Source organism: Cololabis saira, chromosome 24 (assembly GCF_033807715.1).
Source record: "Cololabis saira isolate AMF1-May2022 chromosome 24, fColSai1.1, whole genome shotgun sequence".
Classification (NCBI taxonomy): Eukaryota; Metazoa; Chordata; class Actinopteri; order Beloniformes; family Belonidae; genus Cololabis; species Cololabis saira.
The window spans coordinates 24,429,119-24,449,007 of NC_084610.1; the positions used below are offsets into that span (position 1 = coordinate 24,429,119).

General features: G+C 35.0%; 1 protein-coding gene across 1 annotated transcript in view; it reads left to right on the plus strand.

Annotated features, from left to right (window-relative positions):
- Nucleotides 1–2,763: 2,763 nt before the first annotated feature.
- The window catches only part of LOC133425120 (sentrin-specific protease 7-like), a 61,866-nt gene continuing 44,740 nt past the window's right edge, over nucleotides 2,764–19,889 (plus strand). Inside the window, exons 1-12 of the mRNA XM_061715801.1 lie at nucleotides 2,764–2,901; nucleotides 7,037–7,145; nucleotides 9,243–9,325; nucleotides 9,475–9,573; nucleotides 10,961–11,025; nucleotides 11,367–11,497; nucleotides 12,245–12,548; nucleotides 13,059–13,162; nucleotides 16,322–16,414; nucleotides 16,831–16,864; nucleotides 17,022–17,231; nucleotides 18,758–18,990. Of these exons, the coding sequence (XP_061571785.1) occupies nucleotides 7,038–7,145; nucleotides 9,243–9,325; nucleotides 9,475–9,573; nucleotides 10,961–11,025; nucleotides 11,367–11,497; nucleotides 12,245–12,548; nucleotides 13,059–13,162; nucleotides 16,322–16,414; nucleotides 16,831–16,864; nucleotides 17,022–17,231; nucleotides 18,758–18,990 (1,464 nt within the window). The 5' untranslated portion in view covers nucleotides 2,764–2,901; nucleotide 7,037. The remainder of the gene's footprint in view (nucleotides 2,902–7,036; nucleotides 7,146–9,242; nucleotides 9,326–9,474; nucleotides 9,574–10,960; nucleotides 11,026–11,366; nucleotides 11,498–12,244; nucleotides 12,549–13,058; nucleotides 13,163–16,321; nucleotides 16,415–16,830; nucleotides 16,865–17,021; nucleotides 17,232–18,757; nucleotides 18,991–19,889) is intronic.

Sequence of the window (19,889 nt, forward strand, 5' to 3'; positions counted from 1 at the left end):
ATGAGAATAAAGTCGTAATATTACGAGAATAAAGGCGTAATATTACGAGAATAAAGGCGTAATATTTGGAGAATAAAGTTGTAATATTACTAGAATAAAGTCGTAATATTATGAGAATAAAGTTGTAATATTACGAGAATAAAGTCGTAATATTACGAGAATAAAGTCGTAATATTACGAGAATAAAGTCGTAATATTACGAGAATAAAGTCGTAATATTATGAGAATAAAGTCGTAATATTACGAGAATAAAGTCGTAATATTACGAGAATAAAGGCGTAATATTACGAGAATAAAGGCGTAATATTACGAGAATAAAGGCGTAATATTACGAGAATAAAGTTGTAATATTAGGAGAATAAAGTCGTAATATTATGAGAATAAAGTCGTAATATTACTAGAATAAAGTTGTAATATTACGAGAATAAAGTCGTAATATTACGAGAATAAAGTCGTAATATTACGAGAATAAAGGCGTAATATTACGAGAATAAAGTTGTAATATTATGAGAATAAAGGCGTAATATTACGAGAATAAAGGCGTAATATTACGAGAATAAAGGCGTAATATTATGAGAATAAAGGCGTAATATTACGAGAATAAAGGCGTAATATTTGGAGAATAAAGTTGTAATATTATGAGAATGAAGTCGTAATATTACGAGAATAAAGTCGTAATATTACGAGAATAAAGTTGTAATATTATGAGAATAAAGTCGTAATATTACGAGAATAAAGGCGTAATATTACGAGAATAAAGGCGTAATATTATGAGAATAAAGTTGTAATATTACGAGAATAAAGTCGTAATATTACGAGAATAAAGTCGTAATATTATGAGAATAAAGTCGTAATATTACGAGAATAAAGGCGTAATATTACTAGAATAAAGTTGTAATATTTGGAGAATAAAGTCGTAATATTACGAGAATAAAGGCGTAATATTACGAGAATAAAGGCGTAATATTATGAGAATAAAGTTGTAATATTACGAGAATAAAGTTGTAATATTTGGAGAATAAAGTTGTAATATTATGAGAATAAAGTCGTAATATTATGAGAATAAAGTCGTAATATTTGGAGAATAAAGTCGTAATATTACTAGAATAAAGTTGTAATATTTGGAGAATAAAGGCGTAATATTATGAGAATAAAGGCGTAATATTACGAGAATAAAGTCGTAATTTTACGAGAATAAAGTCGTAATATTACGAGAATAAAGTCGTAATATTAGGAGAATAAAGTCGTAATATTACTAGAATAAAGTCGTAATATTACTAGAATAAAGTCGTAATATTATGAGAATAAAGTAGTAATATTACTAGAATAAAGTCGTAATATTACTAGAATAAAGTCGTAATATTACTAGAATAAAGTCGTAATATTACTAGAATAAAGTCGTAATATTACTAGAATAAAGTCGTAATATTATGAGAATTAAGTCGTAATATTATGAGAATTAAGTCGTAATATTACAAGAATAAAGCCGTAATATTACTAGAATAAAGTCGTAATATTATGAGAATTAAGTCGTAATTTTACGAGAATAAAGTCGTAATATTACGAGAATAAAGTCGTAATATTAGGAGAATAAAGTCGTAATATTACGAGAATAAAGTCGTAATAGAATAAAGTCGTAATATTACGAGAATAAAGTCGTAATATTAGGAGAATAAAGTCGTAATATTACGAGAATAAAGTCGTAATATTAGGAGAATAAAGTCGTAATAGAATAAAGTCGTAATATTACGAGAATAAAGTCGTAATATTACGAGAATAAAGTCGTAATATTACGAGAATAAAGTCGTAATAGAATAAAGTCGTAATATTACGAGAATAAAGTCGTAATAGAATAAAGTCGTAATATTACGAGAATAAAGTCGTAATATTACGAGAATAAAGTCGTAATATTACGAGAATAAAGTCGTAATATTACGAGAATAAAGTCGTAATATTAGGAGAATAAAGTCGTAATATTACGAGAATAAAGTCGTAATAGAATAAAGTCGTAATATTAGGAGAATAAAGTCGTAATATTACGAGAATAAAGTCGTAACATTACGAGAATAAAGTCATAATATTACGAGAATAAAGTCGTAATATTACGAGAATAAAGTTGTAATAGAATAAAGTCGTAATATTACGAGAATAAAGTCGTAATATTACGAGAATAAAGTCGTAATAGAATAAAGTCGTAATATTACGAGAATAAAGTCGTAATATTACGAGAATAAAGTCGTAACATTACGAGAATAAAGTCTTAATATTATGAGAATAAAGTCATAATATTACGAGAATAAAGTCGTAATATTACGAGAATAAAGTTGTAATATTACGAGAATAAAGTCGTAATATTACGAGAATAAAGTCGTAATTTATGAGAATAAAGTTGTAAAATTAGGAGAATAAAGTCATAATATTATTAGAATAAAGTCGTAATTTATGAGAATAAAGTCGTAATTTATGAGAATAAAGTTGTAATATTACGAGAATAAAGTCGTAATATTATGAGAATAAAGTCGTAATATTAGGAGAATAAAGTCGTAATATTAGGAGAATAAAGTCGTAATATTAGGAGAATAAAGTCATTATTTTATTCTCATAATATTACAACTTTATTCTCACATTATTATGACTTTATTCTGGTTTTTTATTCTGGCCTCTCCATCAGCAGGTGTCGCCACTTCTCCCTGAAACCACCAAACCCGCAGCAGAAGAAGAGCGGAGTGACGTCATGACGCAGAGCGACGTCGGTGACGTCACCGTGTGTTGTTCCATGGAGGAGCCGGTTCAGTTCTGGTGAAGGTTTTTACCTGGTTTTACCTGGATTTACCTGGATTTACCTGGATTTAACCCGGTGCAGCTACATGGACCGGACCTCAGGAACCTCCAGAACCTCAGGTACAGAACCGGTACAGAACCAGGAAGGTTCCGGGAACTAAAGAACCAGAAACAGCAGAGAATTAACATTTTACCGCTGGTTTGGTGAATAAACCGCTAAAACCCTTGAATATATGAGGCTTAAATCACATAAATATGTGTTTTATATTAATATCAGTCAAAATAAAAGGATAAAAGTTTATTTTTCTTCATTAAAAGCAGATTTTAGATCAATAAAACTACGATGCTCCAATTAATTAACACCTGTGAACCTGTGGACCAATCAGAGACCAGCTGCAGGTCACGTGGTGCTGCTGGACTTAGGACGCTGTAAATATTTTCTTATTCCTTGTGTTGTTTTTTTGTCATCTTCAAAGTTAAACTTAATTTTATTTTTTAATTTAAATTTTTTTAAATTTTTTTATTTTATTTTTGTGTCATCTTCAAAGTTAAACTTAATTTTATTTTTTAATTTAAATTTTTTTACATTTTTTTATTTTATTTTTGTGTCATCTTCAAAGTTAAACTTAATTTTATTTTTTTATTTTATTTTTTTATTTTATTTTTTTTATTTTTGTGTTATCTTCAAAGTTAAACTTAATTTTATTTTTAAATTTATTTTTTTAATTTTTTCTTTTGTTTTTTGTCATCTTCAAAGTTAAACTTAATTTTATTTTTTAATTTTAATTTTTTTTTATTTTTATTTTATTTTTCTGTCATCTTCAAAGTTAAACTTAATTTTATTTTTTTTAATTTTTTTTTAAACTTTTGTGTCATCTTCAAAGTTAAACTTAATTTTATTTTTTAATTTTAATTTTTTTAATTTTTTCTTTTTTTTTTGTCATCTTCAAAGTTAAACTTAATTTTATTTTTTAATTTAATTTTTTTTTCTTTTTCTTTTGTTTTTTGTGTCATCTTCAAAGTTAAACTTAATTTTATTTTTTAATTTAAAAAAAAAATGTTTTCTTTTATTTTTTTGTCATCTTCAAAGTTAAACTTAATTTTTTATTTTATTTTTTTTTAAAAATGTTTTCTTTTATTTTTTTGTCATCTTCAAAGTTAAACTTAATTTTATTTTTTTATTTTTAATTTTTTTATTTTTTACAGTACAGTACAAAAGACAACATCGGGTTACAATGATGTGTATCTAGGTGTGTGTGTGTGTGTGTAAATAATATAATGAAAGTAAATACATAAATTAAGAATATTAATTTGAAAAATAAATAAATAAATAAGTAGATAATTATCATATAGAGTGATATAAAGTAATATATGTAATACTATAATAATATAATATCCTAATATAACTATAATATTATAACATATAACAAAATGATTTCACCATACCATAATATATAACAATATAATAATACTATAATAAAACATCCCATGAGATCTCATAACATAATATAATAATACACTATAAAACAATATATCATGATAATGCCAATGATCATTATTAGAATTAGAATTGGTAATATATATTATTGCAATGAGGGGCGAGCAGGGGCTTATGCAGTTAAAAACAAGACATAAAGAAATAAAATAACACAACAAACCTACATTAACCTACATTAAACTTTACCGTATCTGGTTCAGTTCTGCTGAAACCAGCAGAGAAATGAACACTTTTACCGCTGGTTTTGATGAATAAACTGCAATAAACCTTGAATATATCAGGCTTGACTCTCATAAATATCTGTTTTTTATTACTATTACTCAAAATAAAAAGAGAAAAGTTTATTTTACTTCATAAAAAGCAGAATATAGATGAATAATAACACTACTGCTTCAATTATAACACCTGTGAACCTGTGGACCAATCAGGGAGCAGCTGCAGGTCACGTGACTGCTGGTTGAACTTAGGACGTTGGACATTTGTAATAATTCCTTGTGTGTTAAACTACTGGTTAATAAACTTGTTTCTGGTTCTGAACCAGCTCTAATTCACCTGAACACCAGGTGAGGCTGCTGCTGCAGGAGTCGTTAATAATAATAATAATAATAATAATAATAATAATAATTTTATTTATAAAGCGCTTTTAATAGATCTCAAAGACGCTTCACAGACACAAAGATAATAGATATTATGTCCAGGAGTTTAGAAAATAAACTGCTTTAAATCTCCCATAACTTATAAAATAGTGCTCTAAAAGGTTGTTATTGCTTTTGTTTTCGTTTAATCACATGGTTGAATATTTCCCTTTTAAATGTAGTATTTAACACTTAAATTTTCATAACTTCCAAACCACCACTTTTGGCATTAGATAATATAATTTTTCATTTTTTTTTTTTTTATATTCTTTGCTATGACATCAGAAAGACTTCTAACCAACAGTAGTGATAATGATCAGGCTCCTCCACCAACTTGCATCTGCTTAACCTTAATAAATAACAGATAAAATGATAAGAAAAGAGGTCAAATAACAAAAAGTTCAAGTTGTTAAAGTATTTATCATTATTATTATTAACCATTTTATTAACCTGTTAACTTCCAGGGATTTTGGAGGTGAAACTATCCAATTAAATCAACAATATCTCTGAAAAGTTGTGAGTGTTCAGATTCCTGAGCAAATGGTGATAAACCAAAGAAAGAAAATTAACTTTTGATCCTCGTCTCCTTTTTTTTTTTTAGTTTGCATATAATTATAAAGATGCTACTAGCTGCTGCTGGTACCCGGGAACCGCCGGGAAGGTTCCGGGAACCAGAAACACGAGCAGAGAAATTAACACTTTTACCGCTGGTGAATAAAACTGCAAAAACGCTTGACGATATCAGGCTGAACTCACATAAATATCTGTTTTTTCCTTTTATCAGTCAAAAGAAAAGGAGAAAAGTTTATTTTATTTCATAAAAAGCAGAATTTAGATCAATAAAACTATGATGCTCCAATTAATTAACACCTGTGAACCTGTGGACCAATCAGGGAGCAGCTGCAGGTCACGTGGTGCTGCTGGACTTAGGACGTTGGACATTTGTAATAATTCCTTGTTATTTTTTAATTTTTATTTTTTGTCATCTTCAAAGTTAAACTCAATTAAATATTTTGTTTTTAATTTTTTTAATTTTAATTTTTTATTAACATACAGTACAAACAACAAAAGACAACATCGAGTTACGTGTGTGTGTGTGTGTGCGTGTGCGTGTGCGTGTGCGTGTGCGTGCGTGCGTGTGTGTGTGTGTGTGTGTGTGTGTGTGTGTGTGTGTGTGTGTGTGTGTGTGTGTGTGTGTGTGTGTGTGTGTGTGTGTGTGTGTGTGTGTGTGTGTGTGTGTGTGTGTGTGTGTGTGTGTGTGTGTGTGTGTGTGTGTGTGTGTGTGTGTGTGTGTGTGTGTGTGTGTGTAACTAAATAACTAGGCTAAAAATGCATTGAATTGGAAGACAGGTTTTATTTGCAACAGAAGTTCAATTTTAAACAAAACTCCGCTGCCCAGTCTTTCCTCCGCGCTTTAGTCTCATCGCAGGAACATCAACTGAGCATGTGCGGGGATAAACCTGAACTGAGCATGTGCGGGGCTTCACCTGAACTGAGCATGTGCAGTGCTTCACCTGAACTGAGCATGTGCAGTGCTTCACCTGAACTGAGCATGTGCAGTGCTTCACCTGAACTGAGCATGTGCAGTGCTTCACCTGAACTGAGCATGTGCAGTGCTTCACCTGAACTGAGCATGTGCAGTGCTTCACCTGAACTGAGCATGTGCAGTGCTTCACCTGAACTGAGCATGTGCAGTGCTTCACCTGAACTGAGCATGTGCGTGTGAAACAACATAAACAATCAAATAGAATTTAAAAAACAGGCTAAATGAAATGATGCTACACACTCTTGTACAGTAGGTGGCGGTATGCTCCTTAAAGTTGGTTGTGATCCGCCAATAAAACAGAGAAGAAGAACATAAACAATTCCATTGTTACAGTCCGGTTATAGAGAGTGATACGTGAGTGAGACTGGCAGTGCCGTTTCAGGAAAGATAGTGACATTAATGCAGCGGGACGTCAGCAGCAGTTGGACATGTTTCAGAATAAGAGACGACGACAGAAGCAATGAAATTAAAACCATGATACAAAGTTCTGACGGTTTTAGTCTGCTCTGCTCTGATCATGAATCACGGACTTCAGGTGTTGCATGTTTCTGACTAAAGTTTGATCTGATGTTTCAGGATGACGTTTCCGTATAAAATCCCCAAGAAAACTCCAGGAGACCGAGACTCCGCCCACCTGCACTCATCACCACTGTCCCGCCTACAGAGCTCCACCCCCCAGGTAAAGGTGAGAGTTTCAGTTTAAAAACGCCATTAATGTGTAACGACTGTCTTCGTTCAAAGGTGTGTTTTTCTTTTTTTCTTAAGCTGCACCGTTGATGTGTTTTTAAGGTGGTTTAACTTTAATTTAAATGTAGGTTGGTCCACCTAAAGTCGTGTTGTTGATGTTAATGCTCTGGTAGACCAGAGGGTGGAAAACCGGGTCCCGAATGCCTTAGACGTCTCCTCGCATTAACACTCCTGATTCTAAATTGCGTGATTGCAAAAACGCACGCAAAACGCACGCAAAACGCACGCAAAACGCACGCACGCAGAAACGCACAAAAAAACGCACGCAAAACGAACGCACGCAAAACGAACGCACGCACGCAAAAACGCACAAACGTACGCAAAACGCACAAACGCACGAAAAATCGCACGCAAAACACACGCAAACGCACGAACGCATGCAAAACGAACGCACGCACGCAAAACGAACGCAAAACGAACGCACGCACGCAAAACGAACGCACGCACGCAAAACGAACGCAAAACGAACGCACGCACGCAAAACGAACGCACGCACGCAAAACACACGCAAAACGAACACACGCACGCAAAAAACGCATGGACGGACGAAAAAACGCACAAACGTACGCAAAACGCACGAAAAAACGCACGCAAAACACACGCAAACGCACGAACCCACGCAAAACGCACGCAAAACGAACGCACGCACGCAAAAATGCACGAACGCACGCAAAAATGCACGAACGCACGCAAAAATGCACAAACGCACGCAAAAATGCACAAACGCACGCAAAAATGCACAAACGCACGCAAAAATGCACAAACGCACGCAAAAATGCACAAACGCACGCAAAAATGCACAAACGCACGCAAAACGCACGCAAAACGCACGCAAAACGCACGCAAAACGCACGCAAAACGCACGCAAAACGCACGCAAAACACACGCAAACGCACGAACGCATGCAAAACGAACGCACGCACGCAAAACGAACGCACGCACGCAAAAATGCACGAACGCACGCAAAAATGCACAAACGCACGCAAAAACGCACGCAAAACGCACGCAAAAATGCACAAACGCACGCAAAACGCACGCAAAACGCACGCAAAACGCACGCAAAACGCACAAACGCACGAAAAAACGCACGCAAAACACACGCAAACGCACGAACGCATGCAAAACGAACGCACGCACGCAAAACGAACGCAAAACGAACGCACGCACGCAAAACGAACGCACGCACGCAAAACGAACGCAAAACGAACGCACGCACGCAAAACGAACGCACGCACGCAAAACGCACGCAAAACGAACGCACGCACGCAAAAACACATGGACGGACGAAAAAACGCACAAACGTACGCAAAACGCACGAAAAAACGCACGCAAAACACACGCAAACGCACAAACCCACGCAAAACGCACGCAAAACGAACGCACGCACGCAAAACGAACGCACGCACGCAAAAATGCACGAACGCACGCAAAAATGCACAAACGCACGCAAAAACGCACGCAAAACGCACGCAAAACGCACGCAAAACGCACGCAAAACACACGCAAAAACGCACGCAAAACACACGCAAAAACGCACAAAAAAACGCACACAAAACGAACGCACAAAAAAACTCACGAACGCACGAAAAAACGCACACAAAAATGCACGAACGCAGGCACAAAAACGCACGAACGCACGAAAAAACGCACGCAAAACGCTCTGCAGCTAGCCTGGGGCTAACAGTGGTAGCATTAATCCAGTAGCAGTGGCAGTAGGACTGAAGTTTGTCTGGGGATGATGGAAACTGAACTGTTATCAGCAACAGTCACGTTGATAACGGCCGCGCTAACGTCTTATCAGGGGCTGCCGTCTGGAGCTGGACACGCCCACAAACTGTCTGGAGGAGTTTTAAACCCCATCAGGGGTTTAAAACATTATAGTTTTTCTTCTGTTTAAGGTGGAACTTGTACATCTTTTGGATTTAGATAAAAAGGAAAAAAGTAATAAACGTTTAATCTGTTCGTGATACAGGTTTTAAGGTTTTAAGGTGTTATAGTTCCAGTTCCTGACCCTCCGTGTCCTCTGGTCCAACAGGGTTACGGGGATTCTTCCAGCAGAGGAGGAGCCACCAAGGTGCATGCTGGGAATGGCTGGGGATCGTCCTCTAACAGACTCAGGTAGGTGAGTTTTAGCTAAACTCTCCTGAACGAGACTAAAACTAATAAAACTAGAATGACAGCTGGACTAAAGACTACACTAGAACTAGAACTGAAACAGACTAACAACAACACTACTGTATCTGATCTGTGTCTGTTCTTCTCTCCAGCGCCTCCTATCTGCCGTTCAGGACGGTCGTCAAGGCCGTGCTGGGAATTAACGAGTCTCCGTCACAGTCCAGGGAGAGAAACGAGTCGTCAGCAAACGGGTGAGTTTAATAATAATAATAAACTTTATTTCTATAGCACCTTTCATACGAAAATTGCAGCTGAAAGTTCTTCACAGTAACAGTACAAACATGTTAAGAACAATGAGAAATAGAGAAACAAATAACAGCAAATAAAACATAAAACACATATATTTAAGTGCAGTGATATAAAACATAACCCTGACTAAATTCACTTCCAAATTCCTCCACAGAACTACTAAGATCGGATAAAATCAAAGGTAAAAATACTGCACTGTGGGCAATTTTTTTTTTTTTTCATTTTATTCTTTATTTCATTCAAAAAACAAAACAATTCAATACAAATACAAATGTTCCTAACTTGTGAATTAAAGGGAGCAGAAAGAAGAAAAATCTTATCTGATCTGCCCCTTTCACAAATAACATAAATTAAAAATAATAATTAAAAAAACATCAACTAAGTGAATAAAAACAACTTAAAATAAAATAAAATAAAAATAACATTAAAATAAAATTACCACCGCCTAGGGGGATGTCAATCAAACTCAACATTTTTCGTTATATTAACATACAGGCTTTAATTGTTCTTTTGAATGTATGAAATGAAAAATAAAAAGATAAACATATCAACAAATAAGAGTACAAGATAAAAATGATCATATAAAAACATTTAAAAGTATAAAGTAATGCAGACTCTAAAAATCAATGATGTATAGATAAAGGAAAGTGTCTCGGTTCGTCGCCCGGATAGAGAATGTGTGTAAATGTGTGTTTTTGTGTCTTTTCTGGTCTTTTACTAGATCTTCTCTGATTTCTTTTACATTTACATTTTATTATATATTTCATTCATAAAAGAAAAACAAAACAGTTCATTATAATTACAACAAATCTCTTTCCTTGAATGAATTGAAACAGAAAGAAGACTGAGCTGATTTTATCTGTCCCTTTTTCCTAAGAAATCTAATCTCAATTAATGTAATAATAAAAAAAGACAAATTATGCAATTAAATAAAAACACTTTCCAATAAACATAATAAAAAAAAAACTACTTTCAAATAAACGTAATTAAAAAAAAAAAAAAAAAATAAAAATTACGCAATTTAAAAAAAACAAAACAAAACACTTTCCAATAAACATAATAAAAAAATTACAAATTACGCAATTAAAAAAAACTTTCCAATAAACATAATTAAGGAAAAAAAATCACAAATTATGCAATTTAAAAAAACAAAACAAAACACTTTCCAATAAACTTAATAAAAAAAAATACAAAAACAAAACTAACAACAAAGTTATAAAATACCACAAAATAGCTGTTGTGAAACACAGATAGTCGTATTTTAATCCTCTCTTTAAAGATGTGTTTCAGTTATTTGATTTTACGGCTGTTTCTCCGTCTCTCCACCAGGTGGCGTCCTAAGAGAGCGTCAGACCGGCTGCTGCCTCCGTCTGATACACACAAGAACAGTTCAGGTGAGACGGCTGGACAGGTGCATGCTGGGACACACAGGTGCATTCTGGGAATATTACTAGAATAAAATCGTAATATTACGAGAATAAAGTTGTAATATTGCGAGAATAAAGTTGTAATATTACGAGAATAAAGTCGTAATATTACGAGAATAAAGTCGTAATATTGCGAGAATAAAGTCGTAATATTACGAGAATAAAGTCGTAATATTACCAGAATAAAGTCGTAATATAACTACTTTATTCTCGTAATATTACGCAGATAAACTGTGGACAGGTGCATGCTGGGACATGGTAGCAGTCACATGACCAGGTGATGATGATGATGTCACTGATCTCTGCAGGTGTGAAGTCTCCGAGCAGAACCATCTCCGTGGACTCACTGGACTCCCTGGACTCTCTGTCGGTGCTGAGGGCCCCGGGGCATGCTGGGAATTCTTCAGTGTCAGAGAAGAAAGACTCCACCGACAGGAAGGTAACGCAGCCTTTCAAAATAAAACTCCAGCATCGGACAAAAACGGTTTATTTTTTCAAAATGAAAGCATTTCTACAGAAGCGTATTGCATTCACTTGAGAAAAAAAATTAAATTAAATTAAAACTTTTCTCGAAATTCTGAGATAATTAACTTGTTAATTCAGAAAAACAGCAGATTTCTTTTTTCTCAAGTGAATGAAATACGCTTCTGTACATTTCTTTTTAAATCATCCTTTTAAAATAACATGCAGATGTTTTCAAAATAAAATGTTTTTCATAATAAAAAAAATAACTAAATGTAATTATTTCCAAATTAAGTCTTTTGTGAACAAAAGGAAAGTAAAAAAGGTCAAATAAGAAATTAGAAGAAAAAAAATAGAAAATTGATGAAAAAATAGAATTTGTTACAATTTCTTTAGAAAAGCAGTTTTTATTTTTTTGTTTTTTTAAATTTTTCTTAATTTTTTTTTTTAATTTTAATTTTTTTTAATTTTTTAATTTTTTATTTATTGTATTTATTTACTTTTTGTTTGTTTTTTTTCAGTTTCAGCAGATGCAAATTAGCCTAAGGCTAACTCTGGTGCATCAAATGTTTACATTTATGTTTTTAATTGCACATGATCCCTCTCAAATAAAATTGAAGTAGAAGAAGAAGTGAATGAAAATTAATGAATGAGTTTTTCAGAATAAATCCCTGACGTGTCCACAACAAACGTTCATCCTCTTGTTTGTTCCTGTGTGTTCCAGATCAGCTCAGATAAACCTCTGGGGAAGACGTGGTCCAGTTCTGGTCTGGAGGAGACGAGGGAGGACGAGACGGTCTGTCCCTCCAGAACCAGGACCTCAGACGTCCTCCAGTCCTCTTCATCCTCCTCCTCTTCTTCCATGAAGACCCTCCCGTCCCTCAGAACCAGCAGGAGGAGCCTGAGCCCTCCGGAGGATCTGGAGGAGGAAAGGATGGAGACCCAGAGAGGAGGAGGAGGGAGGAGGAGAGGAGGGAGGACTGGAGGATTAAACCTGCCCCACAAGAAACCCAGAACCAGTGAACCCAGTAAGAACCAGAACCCGGAATTAATTTAAAGTGGAACATTTTTTATTTATTTTTAATTAATTATTTTTTTTATTTATTTTTTTTATATTATTTTAATTTCTTATTTAATTATTCTTTTTTTTTCTAAATTTATTTTTAAAACATTTTTAATTTATTTTTTAAATTTTATTAATTTAACTTTTTATTTAATTTTTTTTATTTATTGTATTTATTTATTTTTGTATTTGTTTTTTGTTTTTTTAATTTTTTTTATTAATTTATTGTATTAATTTATTTTTTTTAATTTTCTTTGAGTGTATACATGATCACGGAATTATTCTATTTGGATTTAAAATCAGAATAAACCAGCCACTTGTTTCAGAATTAGGTTTAATTCAGAATGGCCATTTTCATTCAGAATTAGGTGTTTACACAGTGATTTCTACTCATTTTAAATCAGATTTAATTTTAATTCTGAATTAAAGAGGAATTAAACTTCCCATGTAAACGCACTGACTGTTCTCTCTCCAGTTGTTCTGTCCAGTGAAGAAGAGGAGGAGGAGGAAGAGCAGATCATAGATGAAGACCAGAAGAAGTCTCGGACCGGGGTCCAGAGTTCACCTGAGAAGATGAAGGTTTGGAAATTAAACATGAATCAGTCTGAAACTCATGAATGTGATGCACAAAGATTCAGATCCAGATCTGTCCATCATCCTGCAGGAAGCCCACGTTAGCATCACGTTAGCATCACGTTAGCATCACATTAGCATCACAGGTTCAGGGACCAGAATTCAGACCTCTGCAGTTTCAGCTCCAGGAAAAACCCTGGACATCCTGAAATCACCTGGTTTTTACAGAAGAGAATCGGGGCCAGAATCAGGGCCAGACGGGAGGAAAATACACATAATATTTTAGAGGGAGATTGTTTTTCATTGTGCACTTCAAGAAAAAAGTTCAAATGTCGAGAAAAAAGTCAAAATGTCGAGAAAAAAGTTGAGATGTCGAGATTAATTGTTTTGGGAGAAATCTCACTTTAAAGTTCTAGGAGGGGTCGGCTGTACCAAAATGAATCACACACACACCTCGCTTTTGCTATAATGATATATGGATCTTTATTACCAGCAAGAAAAGCAAGCATCTGCATAGAAGACACACACACAATTACTCTTTTGCTAGGACAAGGTGTCAAGTTATCCCCCGCAAATGGCAGAGCAATATTACGCACACACAATTACAAAGGTTCAAGGCCTCATACTCTTACCTCGACACGGGTATGGAGAGCCGGGACAGTCCTGATACAGAGTAGGCCAAGAAAACCGCGCTGGGCGTCGTGCACTAGACCCACAGCAGACTCTGAATCCGGACTTCCGGCTCTCGCGTCTTTATACCTTTCTCATGGAAGGGGTTGCCCCTTCAACCCCCGCCTGCCAGTTCTCACGCTAAGGCCTGGCCCACACGGGTCTGAGCTTCCCGTGTGAACCAAGCGCCTCTCTCACGGTTACAATAAACAACAGGTGCAGAGCTGATATAACTGTTTTGAGAATGAAGGACATTTCACGACACAAAACTTATTTTTTTTCCTTCATTAATGTTGAAGTACAATTTCAAGAATTTTTAAATTTTGAGAATAGTTTTTTAGCATTTTATGCAAATGTAACCCCTAGACAGTATATAAAGTAAAGAAATATAGACAATTTATGCAATTATAACTGAAAACCTTCATGTTTTCATACCTTTAAGCATATTTAAAGTAAAAAACATGACACCAGTTTTTCTGGTGTCCAACAAAACATTCCTTTTTTGGGCAAAAACAGAAAAATATCAAAAGTTGTAATGATGAAAAAAAAAATCGATCTTTAGACATAGGAATCGATTTTTAGGAATTAATATGAGAATCAATTTAGAATCGGAAAAAATATTTTTTTAAAGTAGTTATCTTCCCTGCGCTGCAGGAACAGAGTTGGTCCTGCATGTTTTCATCTGTAACCATGACGACAGGAAACCCTCACCTCCTTTATAACCTCATCACCAAGCGGGTTTAGGTTTTATATTTAAGGTTTTTCTTCACATCCCTTCATGATTATTCAAGTCTGAACGAAGCTGGAGCGTCTGCTGGTTCTCTAGTTCCTATTAACACATATTTCCCTGTAGTTCCCCTGTCTTCCACCAGGGGGCAGCACCTCTCCATGAACCTGCTCTCTGCTGGTTTTTCCAGTTCCAGTATTAACTGTAAGGATCCTGCCTGCAGTTCTCCTGTCCTCCACCAGGGGGCAGCATCTCTCCGTGAAGCTGCTGTCTGCTGGTTTTTCCTCCTGAGGAGAAAAACAAACGTCGTGGGGGAAATGAGTGTGAAATGCTGCATCAGCTACAGGGAAACATCTCCATCTGAATCTGATTAAACCCTCAGAAAAACATGGCTTATATGAGAATAACAGAGTTTATATGAGAGAAACAGAGTTTATATGAGAAAAACACGGTTTATATGAGAGAAACAGAGTTTATAAGAGCAGATGTGAGAACAGGAACATTCCAGAGAACCGGTTTCTGGAACTACAGACACAGTTTACCACATATTCATGGATCTGGGACTAAAACTCAGATCTGAAGGTTTATGACAGAGTTCAGTCCAGTCAGGGTTTTCTAAACCCCTGCAGTGTTACAGCACCTAACGTTACTTTCTGACTGAATTATGACTAAATATCAACCAACCTTTATCACCAGACGGGCGACGGAACAAGCAGCGCAGAAAGACCAGAATTAATTTAAAGCAGAATGAGTTATCATTTTTTTTTTTTTTATAATTTCTTTCTTTTTTTCTTTTTTCTTTTCTTTTTCTTTTTTATTTAATTTAAATTATTTTTGTATGTATTGTTTTTATTTTATTTGTTTTATTTCATTTTTTTAAATAGTTTTTATTCATTTTTTAAAATTAGTTTTATTTCATTATTTTTCTTATTTTAATTTGTTTTAATTTATTTAATTTACTTTTCTTTTCTTTTTTTTCCTTTCTTTTTCTTTTTTAATTTAAATTATTTTTTGTATGTATTGTTTTTACTTTATTTTATTTGTTTTATTTCATTTATTTTTATTTTTTAAATAGTTTTTATTCATTTTTTTAAATTTGTTTTATTTGATTATTTTTCTTATTTTAATTTGTTTTAATTTATTTAATTTACTTTTCTTTTTTTTCTTTTCTTTTTCTTTTTTATTTAATTTAAATTACTTTTTGTATGAATTGTTTTTACTTTATTTTATTTGTTTTATTTCATTTCTTTTTATTTTTTAAATAGTTTTTATTCATTTTTTTAAATTTGTTTTATTTTATTTTTCTTATTTTAATTTGTTTTAATTTATTTAATTTACTTTTGTTATTTTTTTTCTTTTTCTTTTTTTATTTAATTTAAATTATTTTTTTATGTATTGTTTTTACCTTATTTTATTTGTTTTATTTCATTTCTTTTTATTTTTTAAATAGTTTTTATAACTGTTTTTAAATTTGTTTTATTTTCTTATTTTTCTTATTTTAATTTGTTTTAATTTATTTAATTTACTTTTATTTTATTTTTATTTTTCTGAATGAGTGTATACATGATGGTGGAATTATGAGGAAAACTAGACAAAAATGCTGGTCATGTGACGATTATTAAATATATAATGCAGTATCGTCAACGAATAAAAACCAGACTAAAATGGTCCTGGACATTTTATGACTAAAATAAGACTAAACTGATTGATCGATTGGTGGTTCTGTACTGGGTTATGGGTTAACCTTGTCCCTCCTCGTTGTCTCTCAGGTTGTGTCAGACCTGAACTCCTCCTTCCTGCAGATTCCCTTCTCTTCAGTCCACGCCGGACTGATGAAAACAGAAGCTAACGGACCCTTGATGGTGAGAAAGTTTTAATGTTTCCACTTCAGTTTGAAATAATACAAATAAACAATAATAACTTCTGTTTTATCAGGATTTAGGAGTAAAAAGTTAGTGAACCTCCATCCTTGGTGTCCCTGAGACTGAATAATCTGGTCTAATTCATTTTTAGCATTAACTTCATGTTTTATTTGTTGTTTTCTTTTCTTTTTTCTTCTTTTGTATAAGAATTCTTAATTTGGAAATGACCGAAATAAATAAACAGCTGAAGGAAGAGAAGCTTATCAAATTCCCCCCCCCTTACATTGTTATATCATTTTTATATATACAATAATTTATATATATATATATATATATATATATATATATACACACACACTGTGTGTGTGTGTGTATATGCACTGAACCGTTAGCTAATATGTGTTTGCTGTGTTCAGATCTCCGACAGCGGCATCACCCTCCCCCTGAAAGGTAAGAATAACGTTGATGCTATCATTCCCACCAGTCCAGGTCACACGTTTATAGCTCTAAAACTAAATATTAGCTTAATTAATTAATTGAGGTCTGGTGGGGACGTTTATCGTCTCTGAAGCTCCGCGGAGCAGCTAACATGCTACATGTCCGTCAGGCTCGGAGGACGGCGAGGACGGAGAGGTTTCCATCGTAGCGTCGGAGCTCCGGGGCTACGGCGTCTGGGACGGGGGCGTGGCCGGGGGCGGGACTCTGCTGCAGGGCCGGACAGGCCCCGCCCCCTCGCTGCTCTTCCTCTGGGTGTCGGACGCTCAAGCTAACCTGCTGCACCGGGAGCTGGCGGCCATGTTGGATCCCGCCGCCGCCGGTAAGGCTAACACAATGCTAACACCGCAGTGACATCATCACAGATACCCCACACTCAGCTAGTTAGCTCAAAAATTCTGACTAAATATTGCCGTCAACGAACATGGGACGATAACGATAATTAGATATATAATGCAATATCGTTGGTGAATAGAATTAAATTATAGTTTACAGTTTAAGATTAATTTTTTGAGTTTTCTGCCATAATCATTAATATTAAAATAATAAAAGGCTTGCAATATTTCAGTTGATTTGTAATGAATCCAGAATGGATGATATTTTTGTTTTTTTAATTGCATTACAGAAAATCACAATATTCAAATTTTCTGAGACAGTCCTGTATAAGAGGTGGCTTCAATATCTGTAAAGTTGTAAACAACAGCCTAATGAGACCTCAGTATGTTGTAGTCCACATCGTCCCGAGTCTTTTAACTTTGGATCAAAGCCTCTACGATATCGCGTTGCCGAGCAACAAGCGTCCAAAGTTCCGTTAGCTTGGAAACTAGAATAGTTAAATATCTCAAAAAGCGTAATAACTAGCATGATGAGACTAAAATATGTTGTAGTACAACACGTCCCGGGTTTGTCAATGTTGTAATGATGTCTGTACGATAAACCGTTGCCTAGCAACAAGCGTCCAAAATTAAATGTAAATATTATTTAAATTCAAAGTTAAATATCGCAATTTTGCTTTTTGGCAACTAGCGTTGCCACGGTAACACCTTTGACTGAGAAAAGTAATGCGTGTTGTCGCAGGATGGAGACGCATCTAATGATGTCTGACATGTATGGGTGCACGTTGCGGTTCGGGCCGTATTAACGGACGAAAAAAGAGTGCGGAATAATAAGAAAAGGGAATCCTTTTCTATATACCATTATATCGCCTTCATTTTCATGTTTCTCCTTTTTTTCGGGCGTGTTTTATTTTTTTGGGGATTTTTTTTTCCACATCAGAGCGGGGTCATGCTGCACACCCACTGGTGTGACGTGGGACTTTTGTGACCTTAGCTTGTTAGCAAAATGCTAGCTCGACTAAAGACCAGGATAAAGCTAGCTGGTGTTTCCTAGCTTGACCAGGCTAAAGCTAGCTGTTGTTTCCTAGCTCGACTAAAGGCTAAAGCTAGCTGTTGTTTCCTAGCTCGACCAGGCTAAAGCTAGCTGTTGTTCACCAACATTCTTGCAATGCGTCTGGAGAAGGTAATAGCATCACTAGTGCATTTAGACCAGGTCGGCTTCATTCGAGGCCGTCTTTCTTCTAATAATATGAGGAGACTCTTTCACGTTATGGCAAGAGCATCTACTTTTCAGCATTTAGCGGTAGCAATATCTCTGGATGCTGAAAAAGCTTTCGATAGAATAGAGTGGCCTTTTTTATTTTATGTATTCTCCAAGTACGGTTTTGGACCAAAATGTATACAGTGAATTAAGGTGTTATATTTTGAACCGACTGCTGTTTCCTGTTTCCTGCAGGTCCCTGCTGCCTCCTGCTGGTGGTTCTGGTGTTTAACTTTTTCCTGTTTCCTGTAGGTCCCAGCTGCGTCCTCCTGCTGGTGGTTCTGCAGCAGCAGCTTCCGGAGATGCAGGCCGGGATTCTGGCCTCCATCCTGGACATGGACCAGTACCGGCTGGGCCGGGGAGGCCCCGCCCCCTCACACAGAGGCCCCGCCTCCCCGCTGGACTGGGCCGAGGGGCTGGTTCTGGTCCACAACCTCGGCCCTCCGGTGGACCAGCACCTGCTAAAGCTGCTGGGACGATCCACGGTAAGAACCAACTTTCAAACGTTCTTGGATGGATTGGATTTCTTGTCTCCGATGCGGCCGCCATCTTGGATGGGTCTCCGATGGGGGTGTGCAAACAAGGGTACCTCACGATTCGATTTCCATTATTGGAGCTTCGATTCTTCGATTCTAACGATTGTCGATTCGATTATTGGGGCCACGATTCTTGGATTATTGTGATTTTTAATGCTTTTTTCCAAACAAGATTGATTTTGTCTTCATCTGTGGCTACATTTGTAAATAAATAGACAATCAATGAACTCAGTTCCTCTAACAACACTCATTAAGTAAATAACAAGGTTTTTGGAACATTTGACATGTATTTTTTATTTTATGACTATGTAAACATTGTCTCTTTGACTTCCTTAACTTTGACCAGGGAAAGCTGCACTTGCATGAGAGCGCCCTCTATTGGTGGAAACACTGAAAACGGTCAAGCCCTGGATTTAATGAGTTCATTAATTCAAGTAAACTAGATATGAACTTAGTGTAAACATATCTGCCATATTTCAAGTGAACAATAAGAAATGTGCATTCTTGAAAATGAAATGATTCAGCAGCTTATTCAGTCTGGAATCTGGATAAGATAACTTAAAAAAAAAATGTAATTAATCGATTCCAAATCGTCACGTGACGCATTGCGATGCATCGACACATCGATGAGTTGCACCCACCTCTAATATATATCGATATTTTTTCTGTGCCTTAATTGGGGTTTCCCCCAAAGCATTATAGCATAGCATCTCTGTTAGCATCTCTGTTAGCATCTCTGTTAGCATAATTTTTTCTGATCAAACCCTTAAAAAACAGTCAGTTTTAATACAAAGCCTCGTGCCAAATGTCACACAGGTTCCTTTATTAACAGAGGTCTGCACAATATC